The sequence below is a fragment of the Chiloscyllium plagiosum genome, unplaced genomic scaffold (genome assembly GCF_037043375.1).
Source record: "Chiloscyllium plagiosum isolate Xiang-an unplaced genomic scaffold, Cpla_swu_hap1 HiC_scaffold_6, whole genome shotgun sequence".
NCBI classification, from domain to species: domain Eukaryota; kingdom Metazoa; phylum Chordata; class Chondrichthyes; order Orectolobiformes; family Hemiscylliidae; genus Chiloscyllium; species Chiloscyllium plagiosum.
Window position 1 is genome coordinate 113987191 of NW_028270144.1, and position 23129 is coordinate 114010319.

The window sequence follows — 23129 nt, forward strand, 5'->3', positions numbered from 1 at the left end:
AAAGTGGGTACTGCAGATGCTGGAATTTAGAGTCAAGATTAGAGTGATGCTGGAAAAGCACAGCGGGTCAGGCAGCATCCAAGGAGCAGGAAAATCAACGTTTCGGGCAAAAGCCCTTTATCAGGAATGAGGCTGGGAGCTTCAGGAGTGGAGGGATAAATGGGAGGGAGGTGGGGCTGGGGAGAACATAGCTGAGAGTGCAACAGGTGGCTGGAGGTGGGGGCTCAACGTGATAGGTCAGAGAGGAGGGTGGCAAATAGGTGGGAAGGAAGATTGACAGGTGGGAGGTCGTGAGGACAGTGCTGAGCTGGAAGGTTGGAACTGGGGTAAGGTGGGGGGAGGGGAAATGAGGAAATTGGTGGTCCACATTGATGCCATCGGGTTGAAGGGTCCCGAGGCGGAAGATGAGGCGTTCTTCCTGCAAGGCTTCGGGTGGTAAGAGAGTAGCGATCACCTCAGGGATACCGCACCCATCAACCCCACCGCTCCGTGGCCAAACATTTCAACTCCCCCTCCCACTATGCCAAGGACATGCAAGTCCTGGGACTCCTCTATCACCAGTCCCTTACCACTTGACGCCTGGAGAAAGAATGCTCATCTTCCTCCTCAGGACCCTTCATCCCCATGGCATCAATGTGGACTTCACCAATTTCCTCATTTCTCCTCCCCTCACCTTAAGAAGGGCTCATGCCCGAAACGTCGATTCTCCTGCTCCTTGGATGCTGCCTGACCTGCTGCGCTTTTCCAGCAACACATTTTTCAGCTCTGATCCCCAGCATCTGCAGTCCTCACTTTCTCCCCTCATCTTACCCCAGTTCCAACCTGTCAGCTCAGCACCGTCCTCATGACCTGTCCCACCTATCCGCTCCATCCTCCTCTCCAACGTATCACCTTTACAACCACCTCCATCCACCTCGTGCACTCTCAGCTACGTTCTCCCCAGCCCCACCCCCCCCCTCCCATTTATTTCTCCACCCAAGGCTCCCAGCTTCATTCCTGATGAAGGGCTTTTGCCCAAAACGTCGATTTTCCTGGTCCTCAGATGCTGCCTGACCTGCTGTGCTTTTCCAACACCACTCTAAACTTGTCTCTTACCACTGTTCTCTACTCTTGGTTTTGTAGTGTAGGATCTTCCCTTCTCCCAACATCTCTCCCTCATAGAACAAAATTCTGGCTGGAAGCTAGTCTTATGGACCAACATGTATTCATCTGCTAATTCTGCTGTCCTTCTCACTTCCTGAACCTTCTGTTCCTTCATGTGAATTCTTACTATCTCTGGAAGTGAGTTTTTAAATTCAAGCAGAACAATCTCTCATAAAGCCTCAAAGATCCTAACTATTTCAAAGCACACACCCATCTATTGCTCAGAAAGATTATGTAGAAATATGCAAATGCTGGAAATAAATCATTTAGGTCTTATACTGATATCTTGTTCTAAGGATAACAAAAATTATGAAGTTAAAAATCACACTTTTCCTTTATCAGGTGGTTGATGAAAGAGCAGTGTTTTGAAAGCTAGTGCTTCCAAATAAACCTGTTGGAGTATAATCTGGTATTGTGTAATTTTTACTTTGTACACCCCAGTCCAACATCGGCATCTCCAAATCATAAAAATTATGAATTAATTTGAAGGTTTGGATTCTGTGCTTGAATCAGGAAAATTAGTGCAGTGCAATCTACATGAGTATTTTAAAAAAAATCTTTAGTAAATAACATGTACCCATCAATAAAATTCAGATAATGGTGTTGAGGAATCAAATATTTTAACTTTGTAACCAGAATCCAGGCAACTGGAGAGTATTCCTGACTTGTGGATGGTGGACCAGCTTTGGGAGCCAGAAGGTGAGTTACTCACTGCAGGATTCCAGTTCAGTTTCTGGTCTAACAGTAATTCCCAAGATGTTAACAGCGAGAGATTCTGTGATGGTAACACCACTGAATGTCAAGAGATGCTGGTTAGATTTTTACTTGTTGGAGATGGTCATTGCCTAGCACAAATGTTACTTGCCACTTTTCATTGCACGCTTGCTCCATTTGGACATGGACAGTTTCAGTATCTGAGGCAGCACAAAAAGTACAGAGCATTTTGCAATCCTTGATGAATATTCCGTTCTGACTTTACGAAGGAGGGAATGACATTGTCGAAGCAGCTGCAAGTATCGGGCCTGAATTCATGCAGTGCTGTAACTAGGACGACTGACAACATCCCACAACCATCTTCCTTTGTGCCATGTATGATTACAACCAGCAACGAGTTTTCCTTACTTTCCATTGACTCCAGCTTTGCTAGGGCTCCTTGCTGCCACACAATCAAACAGCCTTGATGTCAAGGGCTGTCTCATACACCTCACCTCTACAATTCAGCTCTTTTGTCCATGTTTGAATCAAGGCTGTCATGAGGTCAGGCCTGAGTCGTCCTAACAGAACCCAAACTGGGTATCAATGAGCAAGTTATTGCTGAGGACGTGCTGCTTGATAGCACTGCTGAGGACACCTTTTATTTCTATTGATGATTGAGAGTAGAATTATGGGGTAATTAATGGGTTAGGTTTGAACAGCTTTTTTGGGTACAGGACATACTTTGATAATTTTTCACATGTTCAGTCGAAATTGTTGCTACACTGGAACAGCTTATCTAGAGGTGTGGCAAGTTCTAGAGCACGTCTTCAATACTATTGCTAAAATGTTGTCAGAGTCCATAACCTTTGCAGTATCCAGTGCCTACAATTGTTTCTTTATATCACGTGGAGTGAATTGAACTGGCTGAAGATTGGCATGTGTAATGCTAGGAAATCTGGAGGAATCAGAGATGGATCATATATTTGGCTCATTTGGCCAAAGGTTGTTATGAACACCTCAGTCTTAAGACCATGAGACATAGAAGCAGAAGTAGGCCATTCAGCTCATTGCATCTGCTCCACCATTCACTGAGATCATTGGAAGCAAAAACAATCACATTCTTGTATTTTGTTGCAAATCTCTTACATTATTTAAAGTATACTTAATTTAGGGTGGGGGCTAAAGGATATAATGGTATATTTGTTCTTTATTCTCCAGAGAGATAACGAGTTCCACTTCCTTTTAGGTTAAAAAAAAGGAGTCTTTGTACAAGTATAAACAACTGAAAAGGCACCTGTGCTGGTGAACTGCCAAATTTTGGTCAATTTGTATGTAATGTCAGGTCATTCAACTTCTTCTGTTTACAAGGTGACAAATACAAGACATATAAACTGTTACCACTTATTTTTAACTTCCTGAACACAATGGAAAAAGAAATGTCATTTTTTGCCCAAAATATATTAAATTATTAGAATTGTTCTCATTGGCTCTGAGAAATGCAGGAAGACACAGCTACAGTTTTGTGCTGGAATCACAAAAAAACTTTATTAATTCAATCAATTTCTGTTATGACAGTTTTACGGTCAACTTTGTATTATCTTCATTTTGTAAGTCAAATAGCTTTTATTGTCAATCAGCTAACAAAATAGATACTTGTCTCACTGAGACTACATGATTCTTAGTGAAAACAACAGAATGATCAACATTTTTAGTTTTAAAAATTTACGTCAAAAACAAATACAGTTGCAACAGCCGACAGCCATCCCATTAAATGAAACAAATGTTCTGTCCATTATAGTTCACTTTTTAAGTTCTGCAACAGAATAAACACCTTCTGGTTTATGGAATTATTTGGACAAGCGTTTTTGAAGTTTTTGGCCTGTGCCACAGCTGGTGAAGGCTTTGTGTAATAAATTACCACTGAAAACTACAATTTGCTAGTCTTAATGAGTTGAAAAAAATGAGCTCAGAGATGGAAAATTATTATCATCAGTGTTATGCATTCAGAATACAAAATGTTCTGATGAAGTGATTTATCCAGGTATATTTATGATGTTCACCATTAGCTTTGTTCCATTCCTGCCATTAGAGATGATGCCAGAGACTCCACTGTGACAATGAAACATACAAAGCAATTAAAATTGTACTTGATTGTTAATATGAATAATTCAGCTACACTTCATGAAATGTATTAGCTATGTAAATTCATGTGCAAAGTCACACACTTTATCACTATTCTTTAACATCATAGACAACTATCCTTTTCATGTGTTTGGTTGTGTAATGCAAGCCAGTAGAATGTTGTTGAGACAATACAGAATTGTACAACATAGATTTACAGAAGAACACAAGCAATAGGTGAAGCAGGCCATTTGGGCCCTCAGGCCTACCCTACCATTTATGGCTGATCTACCTTAGGGCTCAATTCTTTTTCATGTCAACTCATCATAGTCCTCAACTTTCCAATATTTCAAAAATCTGCCTATCTGCTATTCAGATACTTCCTGCAATCTAGCCTCCACTATTTTTGTGGCAGACAATTCCAAACATTCATTATCCTCTGGGAGAAGAAATTCCTTTGCAACTCAGTTTTAAATGAATGCCCCCTTATTTTGTAACTATGTCACCTAATGCAAAATTCCCCCAATCAAGGAAACATTTTCTCAATATCTAACCTGTCTAGTCCCTTCAGAATTTTATACTTTTTAGTAAGATCACCCCTCTTCTTCTAAATATGAATAAATAAAGACCTAACTTGTTGAGCTGTTCATCCCAGAAAAAAGCATGGTGAATTCTTTTCAAACTGCCTATATATATCAGTATATTTTTCCTACTTATAAACTGCAGACCAAAAGGGTTTTCAGTATCCCAGGTGCAGCCTCACTAATACCCCCTATAGCTATAACAAGATTTTGCTATAGTTTAAACTCTAACCCTCAAGCAATAAAGGCAAAAATTCAATTTGCCAGAACTGCTTGCTGTACTTTCATGCTAGCCCTTTTTGTGTTTCATGCACAAACAAAACCCCAGACCCTTCTACACTACATGGTTTTTGAAGTCACTCTCTTTAGAAATAACATTCTGTCTTTTGATTCTTCCTTCTCAAGTGTATGACCTCACACTTCTTACATTAAACTCCCTCTGCCAAGTTTTTGCCAGATTTTTTATGTCCTCATCACCTCAGGCCCCTCCAGCTAATTACCAGAATTCCAGAGTTACTACAATATCGCCTGATATTAGGAACTTGTAATACAAAATAAAAATTTGAAAGAAATGAGAATACGTTCGTTAAAATATGGCATATTTCAGTATGTTTTGGTAAAAGTATTTTAAAGTTATAAAGGAATGGGCAGAGTAAGTCAAAATAGAGTTTTACAGTAGTGGAAAGGTCAAGAACAAGGGGACACAGTTACAAAATTAAATGCAAGAGCTTTATGAGAAGTATCCTGCTTCTGTGGGAGCCTGACCTCACCCATTCAGACTGCTTCTATTGTTCTAACCTTAGCAAAAGAAAATCCAAGGCAACACAAGCTGTCTACTTTATTGGATTCAAATAGGCAACTGGTACCTTGGTCTTAAAACCTCTCCACAAACAAAAGCCAGAACAGAATGCACCTAAAACCATAGTATCATCACACACTCCATATTTAGTCTGAAACAATTCAGAATGAAGGTAGAATCTAAGAATGGTCACTGTGCTAATCAAACTGGGAGAAGTAGACAACCCTTTATCTGAAATCCCAAAACCCGAAGGTTTCTCGTGAAGTTTTTTCTCATTAACAAGGTTGTTTGGCGTGCAAACAGTTAACCCACTCCACACCCACTTGATGCGTGTCACTCAGATGCAATGTGGGAGGGTGTGGCCCAGCACTGACAGGCCTCAATTCTGTCTTAGGGCCTGTATTACTCAGTGAGTCTGCTCTTCAGTAAGATTTTAAAAAATTTCACCATCAAACTGTCACTTATTCTGAAATTCGAAAGATTCTGAATTCCGAAAACCAGCTCGTCCCGAGAATTTCAGATAAAGGATTGTGCACCTGTACTTTTCAAACATAAAAGAAGTTTAATTTGTGTAGTAGGCAGCACTGTGAGCTGCATAACATTCTTTGCTGGAGGTCTGCGTATAATGATTGGAAACAGCACTATGCAAACTAATTTCTTCACTGTAGTGTTTTGAACAGAAAATAGTCCCATCAGACTTTCTTTCATGTATGTTGAAGAACTGAGTTCCAAAGTGGCAATGCAATAATTAAATAAATTTCTCTCAAATATATTTTGCTTTCTTCTATTTTTCAGTCATTTCCTCATTCCCCTCCTCCTTTTATAAGAGCATTAGATCCTTGCCAAATCCCCTTCTTTAACATAAAACCAAAACATTTAAAAAAAAGGTAGGTGCACTTACAGTGAGGAAACGATCCTCTACAAACAGCTTTGTTTAATACTGTTACCAAAAACATGTGGCAATTTTTGAAATCAGATTCCATCTTCTCAATAGATTCAATTCTAATAAAAAAAAGTCATGAATATGAAATTATCAAGTTTAAAATTCGTCAGTTACCTGCTAGTCCATTTAAAATAAATGTTTCTGGAATAAAGATATTATAGGTACATTTATTTCTTTAGACTGGAATGCCATATCATTTCTCACTTCTCAGTGCAAAAATTGCAATGCTTTCAGTTCAACTTTTCCAGCTTCCTACAAATCTGAAAGTACCTAGTTATTTCTGCTGTTCAGCTATGAAATGAAATGTACAACAATCAAGAAGTAATATAGAACTGTTAAAATTTTATTGGAACCAAATAACCCTGACAAGATAACCACGGAAATGAGAATGCTAAATTCAGGCAGCCTCTTAAAAACAATGAAGCTATCACCAAACCATTTATGATTTGGACCTTTTTTTTTCCCAATAACTGGATACCAGAATTTTATAAGTTGAAAAGAAAATAGTTCAATGGCAATCAAGTACAGGTATTTTAAAATTAAGCTTGACATTTTGATGCAAAAAACAGCAAATGCAGTCTGAATCTATCACTGCAGCATATATAGTGACCAGAAAAAACAAAATTAGGAAAAATACATAGTAATGCATTAAAAGACTTTACATCTACCTGTGCAACCAACGAAAAGAATAAAAGATCAGCCAAGTAATTTGATGCAACTACTGTGAACACTCAAAAGACAAAAAAAAGGAAAATAGCTTTACGCACTTCGAAACTCCTAAACCAGTCTGCCAACGATCTGCAAACATAAGCACCAAATTCAAAACTTTCATAATTGCTTCCTTCACAAAACTTATCTGAAAGAAATTCCAAAACACTGAAGTTAATGGTTTAAACAATACTACAGCTGGTTCATGTTACAGGAGCTAAAATACAATAGCCAGATTCAAAAGAAGCTTGTTATTTTGATTTAAAAATTACTCATTGTTCACGTTTGTGAACAGAGGAGCAACTGTTCATCAATTGAGTGCATGCTGATAACTTAGTTAATTAAAAAATCACCAAAATTTGTTCTACAAGTAGTATCTGCCTTTAAAACTTTTTAACTTAAGTTCAAAGCAAACGCACCTTTTCCCGGAGTAAACAACGATCATAGATTGTGGACAGGTACCGATAATGAATTTTTATTAGCTGATCCAAATCCTTAGCTTCCTCAATTTGGTGCTGAAACTCTAGACCTGTGCTATGCAATATCTGAAAAATATTAAGCAGCAACTGGTTCCAGCTACAGTTATTCAGTGGCCACATATATAATCACATTAACTTTAAAGTGACATTTTGAAACAAAAATATTTGGATTTTACTTCAAATGTAAAAGCTCAAAGCATTAAACAAAGGACATTATTTTTAAAAGTAAAATCCATTTTAATGTACTAATTCTACAAAATATACTTCATAAAATTGAAACATTACTTGAAAATACTAATATGGTCTATTTACATTTACCATACTACAGAAGGCTTGTTGGATTACTACAAAAAATTAGGAGTTTCTACAGAATTTCTCAACTTTTACCACAATTATCAATGTATGATTCCCACCTACTGTATGTATTCATCCTGAAACCAAAATACAAGTAAGGAGCAGGAGGCTGCCATTTTGGCCTACTTACCATTCTATAAGGTAATGGTTAATCCAACTGTAATGTCATGTCCATATTCCCACCTATCCCAAACAAACCTCTGCCTTAAAAACTTTCAAAGATTCATGTACACCTTTTGAGGAAGAAAATCCCAAAAAAATAAAAATGACCTCATCACTGTCTTAAACTTTGTGATTCCTTATCTTTAAGCAATGACCCTTGGGTCTAGATTGTCTCAAAAGCATTCTTTCCAAATCCTCCCATCAAGATCTCTCAGAATGTCATATGTTTCAATCAAGTCACTCTTACTCTTCTAAACTTCAGTAGATACAAGCCTAGCCTGTCCATCTCACGTATTAGTCTAATAAACCTCCTTGAACTGATTGCAATGTATTTATATCCTTCATTAAATAAACTGATTAATATTGCACACTGTACACACAGTACTTCAGATGAGGTTTCATCAGCATCCTCTATAACTGAAACATAACCTCTTTGATTTTGTATACAATTCCCTTTGCAATAAGTGGTAGCTTTCCGAATTACTTGTATCTGTAAAATTAACGTTCTGCAACGTATACACCATGAGTCTGCAATCTGATAAGATTAGATTAGATTAGATTAGATTACAGTGTGGAAACAGGCCCTTCGGCCCAACAAGTCCACACCGACCCGCCGAAGCGAAACCCACCCATACCCCTACATTTACCCCTTACCTAGCACTACGGGCAATTTTAGTGTGGCCAATTCACCTGACCGTGCACATCTTTGTGATGTGGGAGGAAACCGGAGCACCCGGAGGAAACCCACGCAGACACGGGGAGAACGTGCAAACTCCACACAGTCAGTCGCCTGAGGCGGGAATTGAACCCGGGTCTCCGGCGCTGTGAGGCAGCAGTGCTAACCACTGTGCCACCGTGCCGCCCACAAATCTGTAACCATTCTCACCAAAAACAAAGAAGAAAGCATTGATAGAAAGGAGTTTTCTATTTTTGGTTTGCCAGGACTCCTGAAGCATACATGGTTTCAATCCTAAAGAAACTAATGTTTGCAACTTGCAAATAGAGTTTATGTTTTGCAAGGTAGGGGTGAGGATTGGGGGAGGTGAGGGTGATCAAAAGTGCAGCCTAAAACCTCTTTTACAATGCAAATCATCTATGTAACACTAGATGTATAATTGCAACAAAATAAGAGGAAATACTCCTTGAACAAAATTGGGAAGGCAGCAGGTAGCGTCCTTATCTGGTTAGTGCAAGAAGCGATACACAAAAAAAAAGTGGAAAGAAACTCTACTAAGTAGATCTTTTATGGAAAGGAAATAGGTGAAAGACATTTTAGCTATGAGGCAAGTTTCCAAAAAGCTGCGAAAGCTTTATAGAACTATCCCAGTACCTACTGTAGAAATCAAAAGTTTCACAGTTATTATTAGTGACTTTTCTCTTATTACCAAAAGTCGTCTTACCCTAGTCATTATATAGTTATGCAGGCTGTTGACAAAGTGCATGAGTTTAACTCTAAGCAGAAACATCCTATGAATTTGCTGTTTAACAGGTGTCTTCAATGCTTTAAATGACCAACTGGAATTCTCAAATAGAGTCGTTTGTGGTTTTTCATAAGCTTCAATAGGTTCTGTAAAAACAAATGTAAAAACTGATAAATAATAATTATTATATACTTTACTACAACACAGTCCTGCACCTGAACTATAAATGCCTATGGCCCAGAATTTGCTGAAGAAAGCCCTCTCAGTGTGTTGCCATTAGTCGGAGTTTAGCATTCATTTTTGTTTGCTGCGAATTGCTCAAAGGAAAGCAAAGGGACCAAAACCCTATCTTATTAACAAATTTAAATGAAAGTATACAGAAGAGAACAAAGTGAATTAGATTCAAAACATATGCAGAAAGAAACCAAGAGAGTGAAAATAGGATTGGATTGAGAGTGAAATAATAAGAGTCAGGTAGGGAACAAAAATATCAAATTTAAATGAACCTCGACCAACAATTTACTATTTGCAGAAAATGACTAACTCATTTCAACTGTTTAGTTTGGAACCTCCAATGTTGCAGAAATATAAACCTCATAATTGAAAAGACTATTCTGCACTCAAATATCAGCCCTGGCCTTCTGTGATGAATTTAGTTTATATCTCCACAGTGCAAATCCAGCAATTTGTAGAACCTCAAGGGGAGATGGATAGCAAGCAACTGTCTGAGGCTAACAAAACATCCTGTAATTAGCATTGATTTGCAACTTTTTAAAATAAAGAGCTTGTAGCAAGTAAGAAAAGAGCATACTAAAAAGGATAAGCACTGTGAACCCACCAAATTCTGGCCCAATTTATATCCGATATTCTCTTCCTCCACCCATTTCTGCTTCCTGTGTGCCTAACAGTGGAAATTTACATTGAGTTCCAATTGATGAGTCAATTGTCTGTCATCAATCATGCAGCAGACAGAGTATCAGATAATTATTTGAATTTGGATGGGATTCACTCGGTGGTAGGCAATTTTCTTCTCAGTAATCCATAATTCACATCATATATCTCTAGCTGAGATCAACTAACTCAATATAGATCAAACATGCAAGCTTGAATTCTTCCTTGTCTGCATGACTCAGTACTAATCAAATGAAACAATGACCACTGTGGAACTGAAGATACCTCCAAAATTGACAGCTTTTCTCTTAACTTTTATCAGCTGAACAGACTGGATGAAACATCTATCAGCATCATATATGACTGTGTGGAGTTTGCACATTCTCCCCGTGTCTGCGTGGGTTTCCTCCGGGTGCTCCGGTTTCCTCCCACATTCCAAAGATGTGCAGGTCAGGTGAATTGGCTATGCTAAATTGCCCGTAGTGTTAGGTGAAGGGGTAAATGTATGGGTGGGTTGCGCTTCGGCAGGTCGGTGTGGACCTGTTGGGCCGAAGGACCTGTTTCCACACTAAGTAATCTAATCTAATATATAATCGGAACAATGGTGATTAAAAGGCATAGTAGTTTAGATCTCAACGTGGAACAAATTTTACATTTCCAGTTGACCATAGCAAAACAAAAATATACCACTGGATTGGTTTTACTGTTAGAAATGATTCAAAGAAAATGTAAATCCTCTCCAGGCATGAAATGGCATCCAGTACAAAACCAAATGTGTTTAAGATTCTACAAAAAAAATGCACAATATTTTAGAAGCAGCCTCAGTCAGTTACAGAGTACAGCTGGCCATCATTACAATGCAGCATGCCACAAAGGAATGAAACTGTAAAAAGTAAAGATGCAGTTACTGGATAGCTGTTGGCAACAGCTGTATCAGGTCAAAAAGACAGTATTTGCATCTGAAGATGACAAAATGTTTGAAATGTCCCCACATGCATGATTATTGGGAGGACAAATATAATTTTCTTTCCTTACTAGCACTGGCCACTCCAGTAATGTGTCTTTCCCTCCTTGGCCAGAAACAAATTTATGAATTGCAGCAAAAATCTATACAAGTGACCTTGCTTTTGATGTGTGAATTTTAGTTACCAGATTTCACAGCAGCAATGTCATAAGGCATTAGCTTCTTCTTGAAGAGAACATTTCAATTAAATCAACGATATTAAACATGCAGTACTTCAAATCTGCATTTTTACATTAAATCAATTTCTAGTGCAAAATCTGCTCATTGAAAGACATATTGCTACCAGTAACATTTTCAAACTCAACACTGAAACCTAATCCTACCATCAAATCGCAGAACATCTAGGCTGTATTTGGCCCATTTAATTTGCAACAGAAGTATGAACACTTGATTATAAATCTTCTGGCATTCAGAGCTGATAACAATATCAACAGGCCAAGGAACCTGTTTAAAAAATAAGAAAATAAGATTTTTTAAAAATGTAGTATTTTGAACGTCAACCAGTATGACTAATTTACTGCCAAATCTGGGGAAGGGCAGGGTACAGAAATCTTAAGCATACCTTGTAACTCAACGTGAGACCGTCGATGGAATGTACTGGAAGTCTTTTTTTCACAATATCAATATTCTCCAAATACATAGACAACCTATAACCAAAATCACAAGTCCAAAGTAAAGTATGAAAATTCTCAATAGGAATAATGACAGCTGTTTTTCTATGGGAAAAATGTGCAGATTTAATTTTCAGAATAAAATAATCAACGAGAGCTCAAATGCACAATAGTAGGTAAATATTACCCTCTGTTCAGAATATTTCACTTTGCTAAGAGACTTTCAAACACACCACAAAGGCTAAACCTAACATTCTGCAAAATATGATAGGAACCTTTTCAGTTTTTCCAAGTTTCTAAACCACTGCAAAAAGAACATTCCCACCATCCTGATCTTTAACAGACCTTGGGCAAGGAGAAAATAACATTATAGTTGATAAGGAATCCTCTGTCGTCTTCTATGAAGGTGGTGCACAATTAATGTAAACTATGGTCACACCATTTAAAAAAGATAATCAGATTTTTCATAAATGAATTCTTAGAAGGCATGGTGATTAAGGTTTGGGGGACGTCTGTGTGTGTGTGTGCATGATGTTTAATTGCCCATTCAAAACCTTATAGGGGAAAATCAACCTATGGCCTTTCTTGGCTTTGGAGACTCTGCCAGTCTAACAGCTTGACCAATTAGAATATATTGGTATCTCGCAAGTAATTATTTGCAACAAAGCCAGCTGCCCTGTCCTAAACCAAGGAGAGATTTTATTTTAGCTGTATTTGAGTTCCACATACTTAGCCAGGGAAGCATCACCTATCAAAGTGGATATGGTAGATGAGCAGGACAGCATTTTTGGCAACATTTAACTGCAGAATAATTTATTCAAATTGGTACTACAGTAGCTGATATCTCATTGTTCAGATAAGGAATTAAGCTGAGCTCCATCTGTTCAGCTGGACATAGAAGACCCTATGGAGCTAGTTAAAAAGCATGTAACTCTCTCTGTGGCCTAACAATTATCTTTCAACCAGCATCAAGAATAGATTAATGGGCCCTTCATCTCATTTGCATTTTTTGTTTAAAAGAACTTGTGTAATAACCAGTGCAGTATTTGCCTTAGTAACATTACCGATCAAGATATTATTGGCAGTGTAATGCTTTAATGTGTTGGAATATGTCAAAAGTTTTGAATAAATGCAAATTCTATCCTAATGTGTGAAATCTGTTCTGAAATAAAGGTAGTAAAAAGGTGGCTGAATATATGGCTAACAACTGTGTAAAGAAATTCCAGTGAAAATGTAAACAGAAATAATCAAACAGTCCATAGAATGCAACTGCTTCTAAATTTCTGAAACCAAAAAAAGTCAAATATTTTTTAAAAATGTTTAGAATGTTTATATATTGTCAGTGTTTACTGCTCATCCTTAATTCCCAAAGGGCAGGCAAGAGTCAACCACATTGTGGTGGATCTGAAGTCACATGTAGGCCAGGCCAGACAAGTTAAGAATGGCAGATTTCCATCACTAAAGGGCATCAGTGAACCATATAGGTTTCTGTTCAAACTACCGTGATTACATGGTTGCAATTAGAATCATACAGATGTACAGCAGGTAAACAGATCCTTTGATCCAACTCGTCCACGCCAACCAGATATCCTAACCTAATCTAGTTCCATTTGCCAGCACTTGGTCCACATCCCTCTAAACCCTTCTTATTCATATACCCATCTAGATGCCTTCTAAATGCTGCATTTGTACCAGCCTCCACCACTTCCTCTGGCAGCTCATTCCATACACACACCAACCTCTGCATGAAAAGGTTGCGCCTTAGGTCCCTTTTATAACTTTCCCCTCTCACCCTGAACCTATGCGCTCTAGTTCTGGACTCCCCCACCCCCGGGGAAACACCTTGACTATCCACCCTATCCATGCCCCACTTGATTTTATAAACCTCTATAAGGTCACCCCTCAGCCTCCGAAGCTCCAAAAACAAAAATAGCCCCACCTATTCAGCCTCTCGTTATAGCTCAAACTCTCCAAACCTGGCAACATCCTTGTAACTCTTTTCTGAACCCTTTCAAGTTTCACAACATCCTTCGATAGGATATGCTGCAATAAATTCCAGAATTGCACACAATATTCCAAAAGTGGCCTAACCAACATCCTCTATAGCCGCAACATGATCTCCCAACTCCTATACTCAGTACTCTGACCAATAATGGAAAGCACACCAAACAACGCGTTCACTATCCTATCTACCTGCGACTCCACTTTCAAGGAGCTATGAACCTGCACTCCAAGGTCTCTTTGTTCAGCAACACTCTCTAGAATCTTACCATTAAGGTGTACAAGTCCTGCTAAAATTTGCTTTACCAAATATTTTTATTCCAGATATTTTACTAAACTCAATTTTCACCATCTGTCATAGTTATCTTTGACACAATGTGTCCCGACCGTTAGCCTCAGTTTCAGGATTTTCTTCTGAAGAAAAGACATATTGTTATCAAAACATAACTCTATTACTCCTTCAGAGATGCTGTCACACTGCTGAATTTCTTCAGCGTGTTTGGTGTTTGTTTTGGGTTATATGTGACTCTAGACTCAAAGCAATGTGGATGCCTCCTAAGTGTCCTCTGAAATGACTTAGCAAACTAATCAGTTCAAGGGAATATTTAGAATGGGCAGTACAATTAATAAAAATAATTGTGAAGTTCAAGTACGATGGAGATTCTCTCAATATCTCTTTGCAGGGATTAAGGTTGGGATCTTAAATTTGACAATAATATTTTAAACAAATTAAATACAGGTTATTGATTTGAATAATATAGGAAAATAGAAGAAATGTTACTGTTTTCCCCATATTCTTAATATATAAAAAGGAACCTCGATTATCCGGCATTCGATTATCTGAATTTCGGATTATCCAGCAAGATCACATGCTTGGTGAAACTGTTATCCAGCATTCAGTTATCCGAACAAAATACTCCCCACCCATGTCCCTCAATAGTCAAGGTTCCTCTGTATTATACTTAGAGAATAGAAACTGGTCCAACAGGTACATGCCTGGTGTTCATGGTCAATGTAAATTTCATTCCATCCTTCTTTACCTAACTCAATCAACATGTTTCTTTCTATCTCATGTGCTTTTCTGGCTTCCCCATATCTACATTGCTTGTTTCAACTATTCCTTAGATAGCAAATTCCACATTCGTCAGTAGACTAGTATTCCTTACCTGGTCTTGCCTTCATGTGAATGCAGAACTACAGCAATGTGACTGAATTGTAACTGCTGCACCACCACCCCCACCCCACCCCACACAATTAGGGTTGGTCAATAAATGCTAGCCTAGCCAGCAACACCCACACCCCATGAACGAATATTAAAAGATTCTATTCACACTCTCCAAAAGAGGTTTCTCCTGAATTCTTGTTTGGATTTAGTAGTAACTATTTTATGCTTACGGACTGTAGTTCTGGTCATATATTTTTGTAGAAATACATTCTATAAACATAAAGTAACATCAACGTACCGAGAGCTATCTTCAGGATACCGCTGTGCAACAGCCTCTTGTAACCTGGCATTTAAAAATGATAAACGTTGCCAGGATTCTTTCTCCTTCATTTTATCAAAGATAGCTACATAAAAATCATACATGGTCTCTCCAGCTTCCAGTAGGAAGAAATTCCGCATAGCTTGAAGATATTCTACCAGTCTAAAGGAAAAAATAGAAATGAATTTATTATATTTCAGTACATAAAACATCTTTTCCATTTGTTCAAAGGATTGATTAGGGCAAAGTGGGTGAATTCTCAATTTAAAACCTATTAAGATGACACTCTTAGTTATGAAAATTGAGAGAGGGTGAGACTTTTAAACTGGCTGCTTTTTCATATTCGAGAGAAAAGATTCAAAAGATAAAGCAATTATTCTCTAATCTTCCATTAACTTCAAGGACAAGGTCAAAAATATATGCCTATCACACAGCAAAACAGGGCAGATAAAGTGTAACCAGTACATATAATATACTTGGATTTCCAAAAGATATTCAACAAGATTCTGCACATAAGGATACTTATTAAGACAAGAGTCCAGGTGTTGGGTTATAATACATTAGCATAGATGGAAGATTAGCCAACTAATAGAAGACAAATTGTAATGAAAGTGGCATTTTCAGATGGAACTGTAACTAATGGAGCGCCATAGGGATCAGTGCTCTGGTTACATTTATTCACAGTATATAGTAATGACTTGGATGATGGAAATAAATGTATAATCAATAAGTTTGTGAATGATGCAAAAATAGGTGGGAAGGCAAGTATTGAGGAAGTTATAAAATTCTGAGAGGGATATGGACAGGTTACACAAGTAGGCAACACTGGCAGTTCAAATATAATGCAGGAAAATGTGATGTTTTGCATATTACCATAAAGAAGAGCAGATTATTATTTAAATGTGGAAAGACTGCAGAATTTTGGGGGTCCTAAGTCCATGAATCAGCATCCAAGTTCAGTGGTAATAGAGAAGGCAAATAGAATATTGGCCTTTATTTCAAAGAAAATGGAGTATAATAATAAGGAGGAAGATTTTGCTAAAACTATGCAAGGCACTAGTCAGACCATAGCTAAAATACTGTGAAAAGTTTTGGACCCTTTATCCAAAGAAACATACACGCGTTGGAGGCAGTCCATGAAACATTCATGAGGCTGGTCACTGCGATGGAGGGATTTTCTCATGACGATATATTGAGTAAGTTGGGCATGTACCTATTGGAGTTTAGAAGAATGAGCGGCAACCTGTTGAAATGTACAGGATTTTTAGGGGACTTGACAGGGTAGATGCTGAAAGGTTATTTCTCCATGTAGGAGAGTCCAGGTCCTGAGGGCATAATCTCAGAATAAAGGGTTGCCCATTTAAGACATAGATGAAATAGGAAATAGTTCTATCATAGGGTAATGAATCTGTGGAATTCTTTTCCACAACAGATATAATCATAGAGATGTGCAGCATGCGAACAGACCCTTCGGTCCAACTCATCCATGCCAACCAGATATCCTAAATTAATCTAGTCCCATTTGCCAGCTTTTGGCCCATATTGTTCTCAACTCTTTCAATTCATATACCCATCCAGCTGTCTTTTAAATGTTACAATTGTACCAGCCTCTACCACTTCTTCTGGCAGCTCATTCTATACATGCACCACCCTCTGCATGAAAATGTTGCCCCTTAGGTCCCTTTTATATCTTTCCCCTCTCATCCTAAACCTATGTCCTCTAGTTCTGGATTCCCTCACACTGGGAAAAAGACCTTGGCCATTCACTCTAGCCATGCCCCACATGATTTTATAAATCTCTACAAGGTCACCCCTCAGCCTCCGCGCTCCAGGGAAAACAGCCCCAGCCTTTTCATCCTCTCCCTATAGCTCAAACCCTCCAACCCTGGTAACATCCTTGTAAATCTTTTCTGAACCCTTTCAAGTTTCATAACATCCTTCATATAGCAGGGAGACCAGAATTGAACACGATATTCTAAAAGTGGCCTAACCACTAACCTGTACAGCCGCAATATGACCTCTCAACTCCTATACTCAATGCACTGACCAATAAAGGCAAGCATTCACAAACGCCTTCTTCGTTATCCTGTCAAACCGGCGATCCACTTTCAAGGAACACCATGAACATGCACTCCAAGTTCTCTTTGTTCAGCAACACTCTCCATTAAGTGTATAAGTCCTGTCCCGATTTGCCTTTCCAAAATGCAGCACCTCACCTTTATCTAAATTAAACCATATCTCGCCCATTAGCCCATCTGATCAACGTCCCATTGACCTCTGAGTCAACTTTCTTTGCCGTCCACTGTACCTCCAATTTTGGTGTCATCTGCAACCTTACTAACCATACCTCCTATATTCACATCCAAGTCATTTATATAAATGATGAAAAGCAGTGGACCCAACACCAAGCCTTGTGGCAACACGCCTAATCACAGGTCTCCCGTCTGAAAAGCAACCCTTCACTACCACTCTCTGTCTTTTACCTTTGAACCAGTTCTGTATCCAACTTGCTCAATCTCCCTGTATTCCACGTGACCTAACCTTGCTAACTAGTCTACCATGTGGAGTGTTGTTGAACACCTTACTGAAGTCCATATAGACCATGCCCACCACTATGCCTTCATACATCCTCTTTCTTACTTCTTCAAAAAACTCAATCAAGTTTGAGAGACACGATGTCCCACACACAAATAAATGTAGACTATCCCTAATCAACCCTTGCCTTTCCGATTACATTCAAGTCTTGTCCCTCAGGATTCCCTCTCCAACAACTTGCCCTCTACTGATGTCAGATTCACCGGTCTACAGTTGCCTGGCTTTGCATTCCCATCTTTCTTAAATAATGGCACCATATTAGCCAACCTCCAATCTTCTAGCACCTCACCCGTGGCTATCGATGATACAAATATCTCAGCGATGGGTCCAAAAATCACTTCCCAGATTTCCACAGAGTTCTAGGAACACCTGATCAGGTCCTGGGGATTTATCCATCTTGGTACGCATTTTAAGATGTCCAGCACCATCTCCTCTAAAATATGACATTTTTCAATGGACATTTCCCCAAGCTCTCTAGCTTCCATATCCTTCTCCACAGTAAACATTGATGTAAACTACTTGTTTAGAATCTTCCCACAACTCATACTATTCCACACATAGGCAGCCTTTTTGTGCCCCTGTTCTCTCCCTTGTTACTCTTTTGTCCTTAATGAATTTGTACAATCCCTTTGGATTTTTCTTTACCCTATTTGCCAAAGCTATCTCATATCCTCTTTTTGATCTCCTGCCTTTAAATATTTCTCAGGGTTCACTTGATCCCTGCTGTCTATTCCTGACATATGCTTCCTTCTTTTTCTTTCCCAAAACGACAACTTCTCTAGTCATCCAGCATTCCCTAAACATACCAGCCTTGCCCTTCACCCTACCAAGAACATATTATTTCTGGACTCTCGTTCCCTTACTTTTGAAAGCTTCCCATTTTCCCACCATCCCTTTACGTGAAAATATTCCTCCTCAATCGACATTTGAGAGTTCTTGCCCAATACTATCAAAATGTACCTTCCTCCAATTTAGTACATTTTGCAAAACAACCTCTTGGTCAAACAATCTTCTTGACCACAGCATGTCCATCCATCTTCTATGCCAAATTGACAGAATGCAAAGTGCAAAACGAAAACTCGATTCCATCTGCACACTGCACAGCATTGTGTTCTAATAAAATCTGCCCCTAAAACGAGTTACTCTGAATGCTAACCAAGACTGGAGTTGCAATTCAAATTCTTCATATACAAAGTAAAACTAGTTAAGTAGCAGAGACTTCATACTGTGTAGGACACCAGCAAGGTTGAAAAGAACAAAAGATCTAATCGATCAAAAGTAGATCCTCCAGAAAATTGAATTTTAAACATTTGTGAACTTGTAGAAGAATGATAAAAGCTGAACTAAACATTGAAATAAACATTGAGGTCTATTTCTTCAAAATCAAAGCCTGTGTAATGAATATTTAAATGATTTATTCAGTAAATACTTCCAAAGTTGTACCATACGCACCGAATTTAATCAGGAAAAAAATTCAAACTGACTGCAATTTGCTTAAATCAATATACTAAATTGCTAAACTTCACTTTATCTAAATGAATGAGGCAAGCATGTTCACATTTCTCTTACCTGTAATCAGTCTTTAGAGTTTGCATTAATTTTCCACAACATTCTAGGTAACGTTTCTCAATGTGCGGATACAAACATGACCGAAGTGTAAGTTCAAATGTCTGGCAGGTCACTGATTCAGAGGACCTATCCACGTTAACATCTCCACTTGTGAATCTTTCATAGAAATCACTTTGCTCCATGTATAACCTGAAAGAATTAAATCAGCATCAATGAGTCATTAATCCAACAATGTGTAAATCCATTTCGACATTACAATTTTCTTTTATAAATCTTGCATTTATACAGTTTATATTTCTGCACAAATCCTGGAGTGGAACAAGACTGCAATAAAGAGCAACAAAAAACATCTTCAAATGTTACCAGTCATGCAAAAATAAAACCCACAATATTAAACAAAATGAACCATTTTTAATGCCATCTAAAATCATGAGTAAAATTTTATGCATTTTAAGAATTAAAAAAATTAGAGCAGTAAACTGAATATTATCAAGATCTCTCAAGTGTAGTAATACCAAAGTCAAATGATGGCTAAAACAACTCATATACTGACTTAACATCTTCTCTAAATTGCAACCTCCACTGCACGTATTTTCATTTCTCACATTAACCATCCTCATCCTCTCTGGGTAAGTGCAACTTAGCTTTATGTGGGGAAAAAAAAAGTTAAGTGCAAGTTGGTAGCTTTGACTACATAAGAATTACCCAAGTTATAAAGCACAGAAATATGATGTTGTATTGATGCTATACTTGAGCTTCCTCCTAACTGTCTCATCTAATTTGATCCATTCCTTTCTCCCTAATATGCCCTGAAATGTATCTATAGTATTTCCTTCAATCACTTCCCGTCATTTTGTGATTGTAAGATCTACATTCATACAATAATTTTAGATAAATGTTTTCTCCAAATTTCCTACTGCAATTCTTGGTCATTAACTTATTTTGATAAACTTTCGTTATGGTCATCCTAATAAGAGGAAACACTATCTGCCTCCACTCTTTCAAAACATTTCAAAATTCTGAATACTTCTATCAGGTTGCCTCTAAGCTTTCTTTTTTCAAAAGATAGGAGACCAAGTCTGGCAATCCTACACATTTTGTTTTGCAAAAACACTTACATTCCTGGTGTTACTTCCTGTAAAGCAGTGTCAACAAATGAGCTTGTGCAATATGAGTGGAAAATGATATCATTAATTCAATAAAGATTTGGAAGAAACTCTCTAAATTTAATCTCACTAACTACTGGTTCAAGAATCAGGTATGGATACCAACATTGTAACTCATACCAATTTCATATCAGCATTATCACTATGAATTAACACTTACACATAATTTAGTTGAATCCATGAACTCGTGTTTTAAAGAGTTTTAATGAGTTAGTACCTTTTTTAATGGCTTTAAAGCTCACCCTAATTATAGGTTGATGATACCAGTCAAAATACAAACTGAACTGGTCTTATTGCCAACAGTTGTTCACTTTAAATTTTCACCATTAAAATCAATGTATCGCAGAATAGGGTGTGCTATTTGCTTATCACTTCTAGGCCACAGACTGAAATCAAACCCAGATAAATAGGTTAAACGTCTCCACTGCCCACTGGTTGTAAAAGAAGCTTTATAAAAATAAGGCTGTAGAACAATGCAGCTGCTAAGTTGCATGTCAGCTCAGCAGGTACTACGCACATCTTGTCCTGGCATAAATAACATGCGTGCATCGTTGCACAAACAAAGTGTAAAAGTGCTGCAAACTGAAGAGTAAAATTGCTATGATACTACAATTCAGTTATAGGAAGATAGGAACAGTAGATAATTTAGCATCTTGAACTTATTCCACCATTTAATGGGATAATAACTGATCTTAAATTATATTTTTAATCAAATATTTTATTGGAACATGAGCATCGCCATCAAGACCAATATTAATTTCCCTTTGATAACTGTCCTTGAACAGGTGAAGGGCTATCTACAAATTATGTGGCTTGCAAGAGCATTTAAGAACTAGCTACTTTGCCATGCATCTGCAGTCACAAGGATGACACATTTCCTTATCCAAAGGCATCAGTGAATTCAAATTCCTTGGACTTCCTTGGTGGGATTTGAACTTGTGCCTCGGCAGCACTAGTCCAGGTCCACGGATTATTAGTCTACTTCCATTAGTACCAAGCTACCAGGCCCCTACATTCACACTTTTTCTTCGCATCTCTTTAACCCTTTGGCTAACAAAGATCTATTAATATTAGTTTTATAATTAACAATGATTTAGGATTGGTTGCCGTCTGTGGTAGAGAGTCCTAAACTTCTACCATGCTTTGCAGGAGAAATGGAAAGCCATTAAATGAATATTTTGTCAGTTTTTACTGTGGAGAAAGAAATGGAGACTAGAGAACTCGGGGAAATAAATATTGATGTTTTGAAAACAATTCACAATACAGAAGAGTAAGTGTTGGAGGTCTTAGAAAAACTAAAGGTGGACAAATTTCCGGGACCTGATCAAGTGTATCCCATGATGCTGTGGCAAGTTAGGTAAGAAATTCGGGGCTCCTTACAGAGATATTTGGATCATCTATAACCACAGGTAAGGTACTGGAGCACTGGAGGTGGCTAATGTTGTGCCTTTAACTAAGAAAAGCTATAAGGAAGAGCCTGGGACCTATAAACCAGTGAGTCTGACATCGGTGGTGGGTAAACTGTTGGAGGTGATTCTAAAGGTAGGATTTACATGCATTTGGAGAGCCAAGGACTGATTAAGGATAGTCAGCATGACTTTGTGCAAAGGGAATCAATTGAGTATTTTAAGAAAATAACAAAAAAGATTGATGAGGGCAGAGTAGTTGACGTTATTTACATGGACTTCAGTAAAGCCTTCTGCATGGTAGATTAGTTAGTAAAGTTCGATCAAGTGGGATTCAGGGAGAGTTTGCCAACTGGAAACAAAATTGGCTTGACAGTAGGTGACAGTGGGCGGTGGTGGAAGATTCCAAGGGCTAAAATCCTGCTTGTGTATTCACTCCTTGCAATTTAATCCTTGGAGTCCATCTCTTTTATGATAATCCATTCTGCTCTCCCTTCAAGGTTAATATATCCTTAAGACGTGGGGTCCACAATCGTACGTCGTACTCCAAGAATAGTTCAGAACCTGGCCTTTGTATGGCTGATGCATAAAATAGCTCAGAGTACAACAGGACCTTGATCAGATGGGCCAAGGAGTGGCAGATGAAGTTTAATTTAGATAAATGTGAAGTGTTGCATTTTGGTAAAGCAAACCAGGTCAGGATTTATACAATTATTGGTAGGGCCCTGGGGAGTGTTGGCAAACAAAGAGACCGAGCAGTGCAGGTGTGTTGTCCCTTGAAAGTGGAGTCTCAGGAAGACAGGGTAATGAAGAAGGCATCTTGCACACTTGCCTTCATTGATCAGAACATTAAGTATAGGAGCTGTGACGTCATGTTGCAGGACATTGGTGAAGCCACTTTTAGAATACTGCAGACTAATCTGGTCACCCTTCTCTCAGAAGGATGTTGTTAAACTTGAAAGGGTGCAGAAAAGA

The 23129-nt window shown here is 38.2% G+C and overlaps 1 protein-coding gene across 2 annotated transcripts in view; it reads right to left on the reverse strand.

Annotated features, from left to right (window-relative positions):
- Nucleotides 1-3357: 3357 nt before the first annotated feature.
- tubgcp5 (tubulin gamma complex component 5) overlaps nucleotides 3358-23129 on the reverse strand; it is a 77799-nt gene continuing 58027 nt past the window's right edge. The window contains exons 15-23 of one of the 2 annotated variants that reach the window (XM_043692307.2): nucleotides 19583-19771; nucleotides 15398-15580; nucleotides 11885-11969; nucleotides 11646-11766; nucleotides 9387-9553; nucleotides 7411-7536; nucleotides 7051-7139; nucleotides 6242-6342; nucleotides 3358-3948 (exon numbers count right to left, since the gene is read on the reverse strand). In XM_043692307.2, the coding sequence (XP_043548242.2) occupies nucleotides 3902-3948; nucleotides 6242-6342; nucleotides 7051-7139; nucleotides 7411-7536; nucleotides 9387-9553; nucleotides 11646-11766; nucleotides 11885-11969; nucleotides 15398-15580; nucleotides 19583-19771 (1108 nt within the window). In that variant the 3' untranslated portion in view covers nucleotides 3358-3901. Of the gene's footprint in view, nucleotides 3949-6241; nucleotides 6343-7050; nucleotides 7140-7410; nucleotides 7558-9386; nucleotides 9554-11645; nucleotides 11767-11884; nucleotides 11970-15397; nucleotides 15581-19582; nucleotides 19772-23129 lie in introns of both variants that reach the window. The other variant, XM_043692306.2, reaches the window with a different exon arrangement.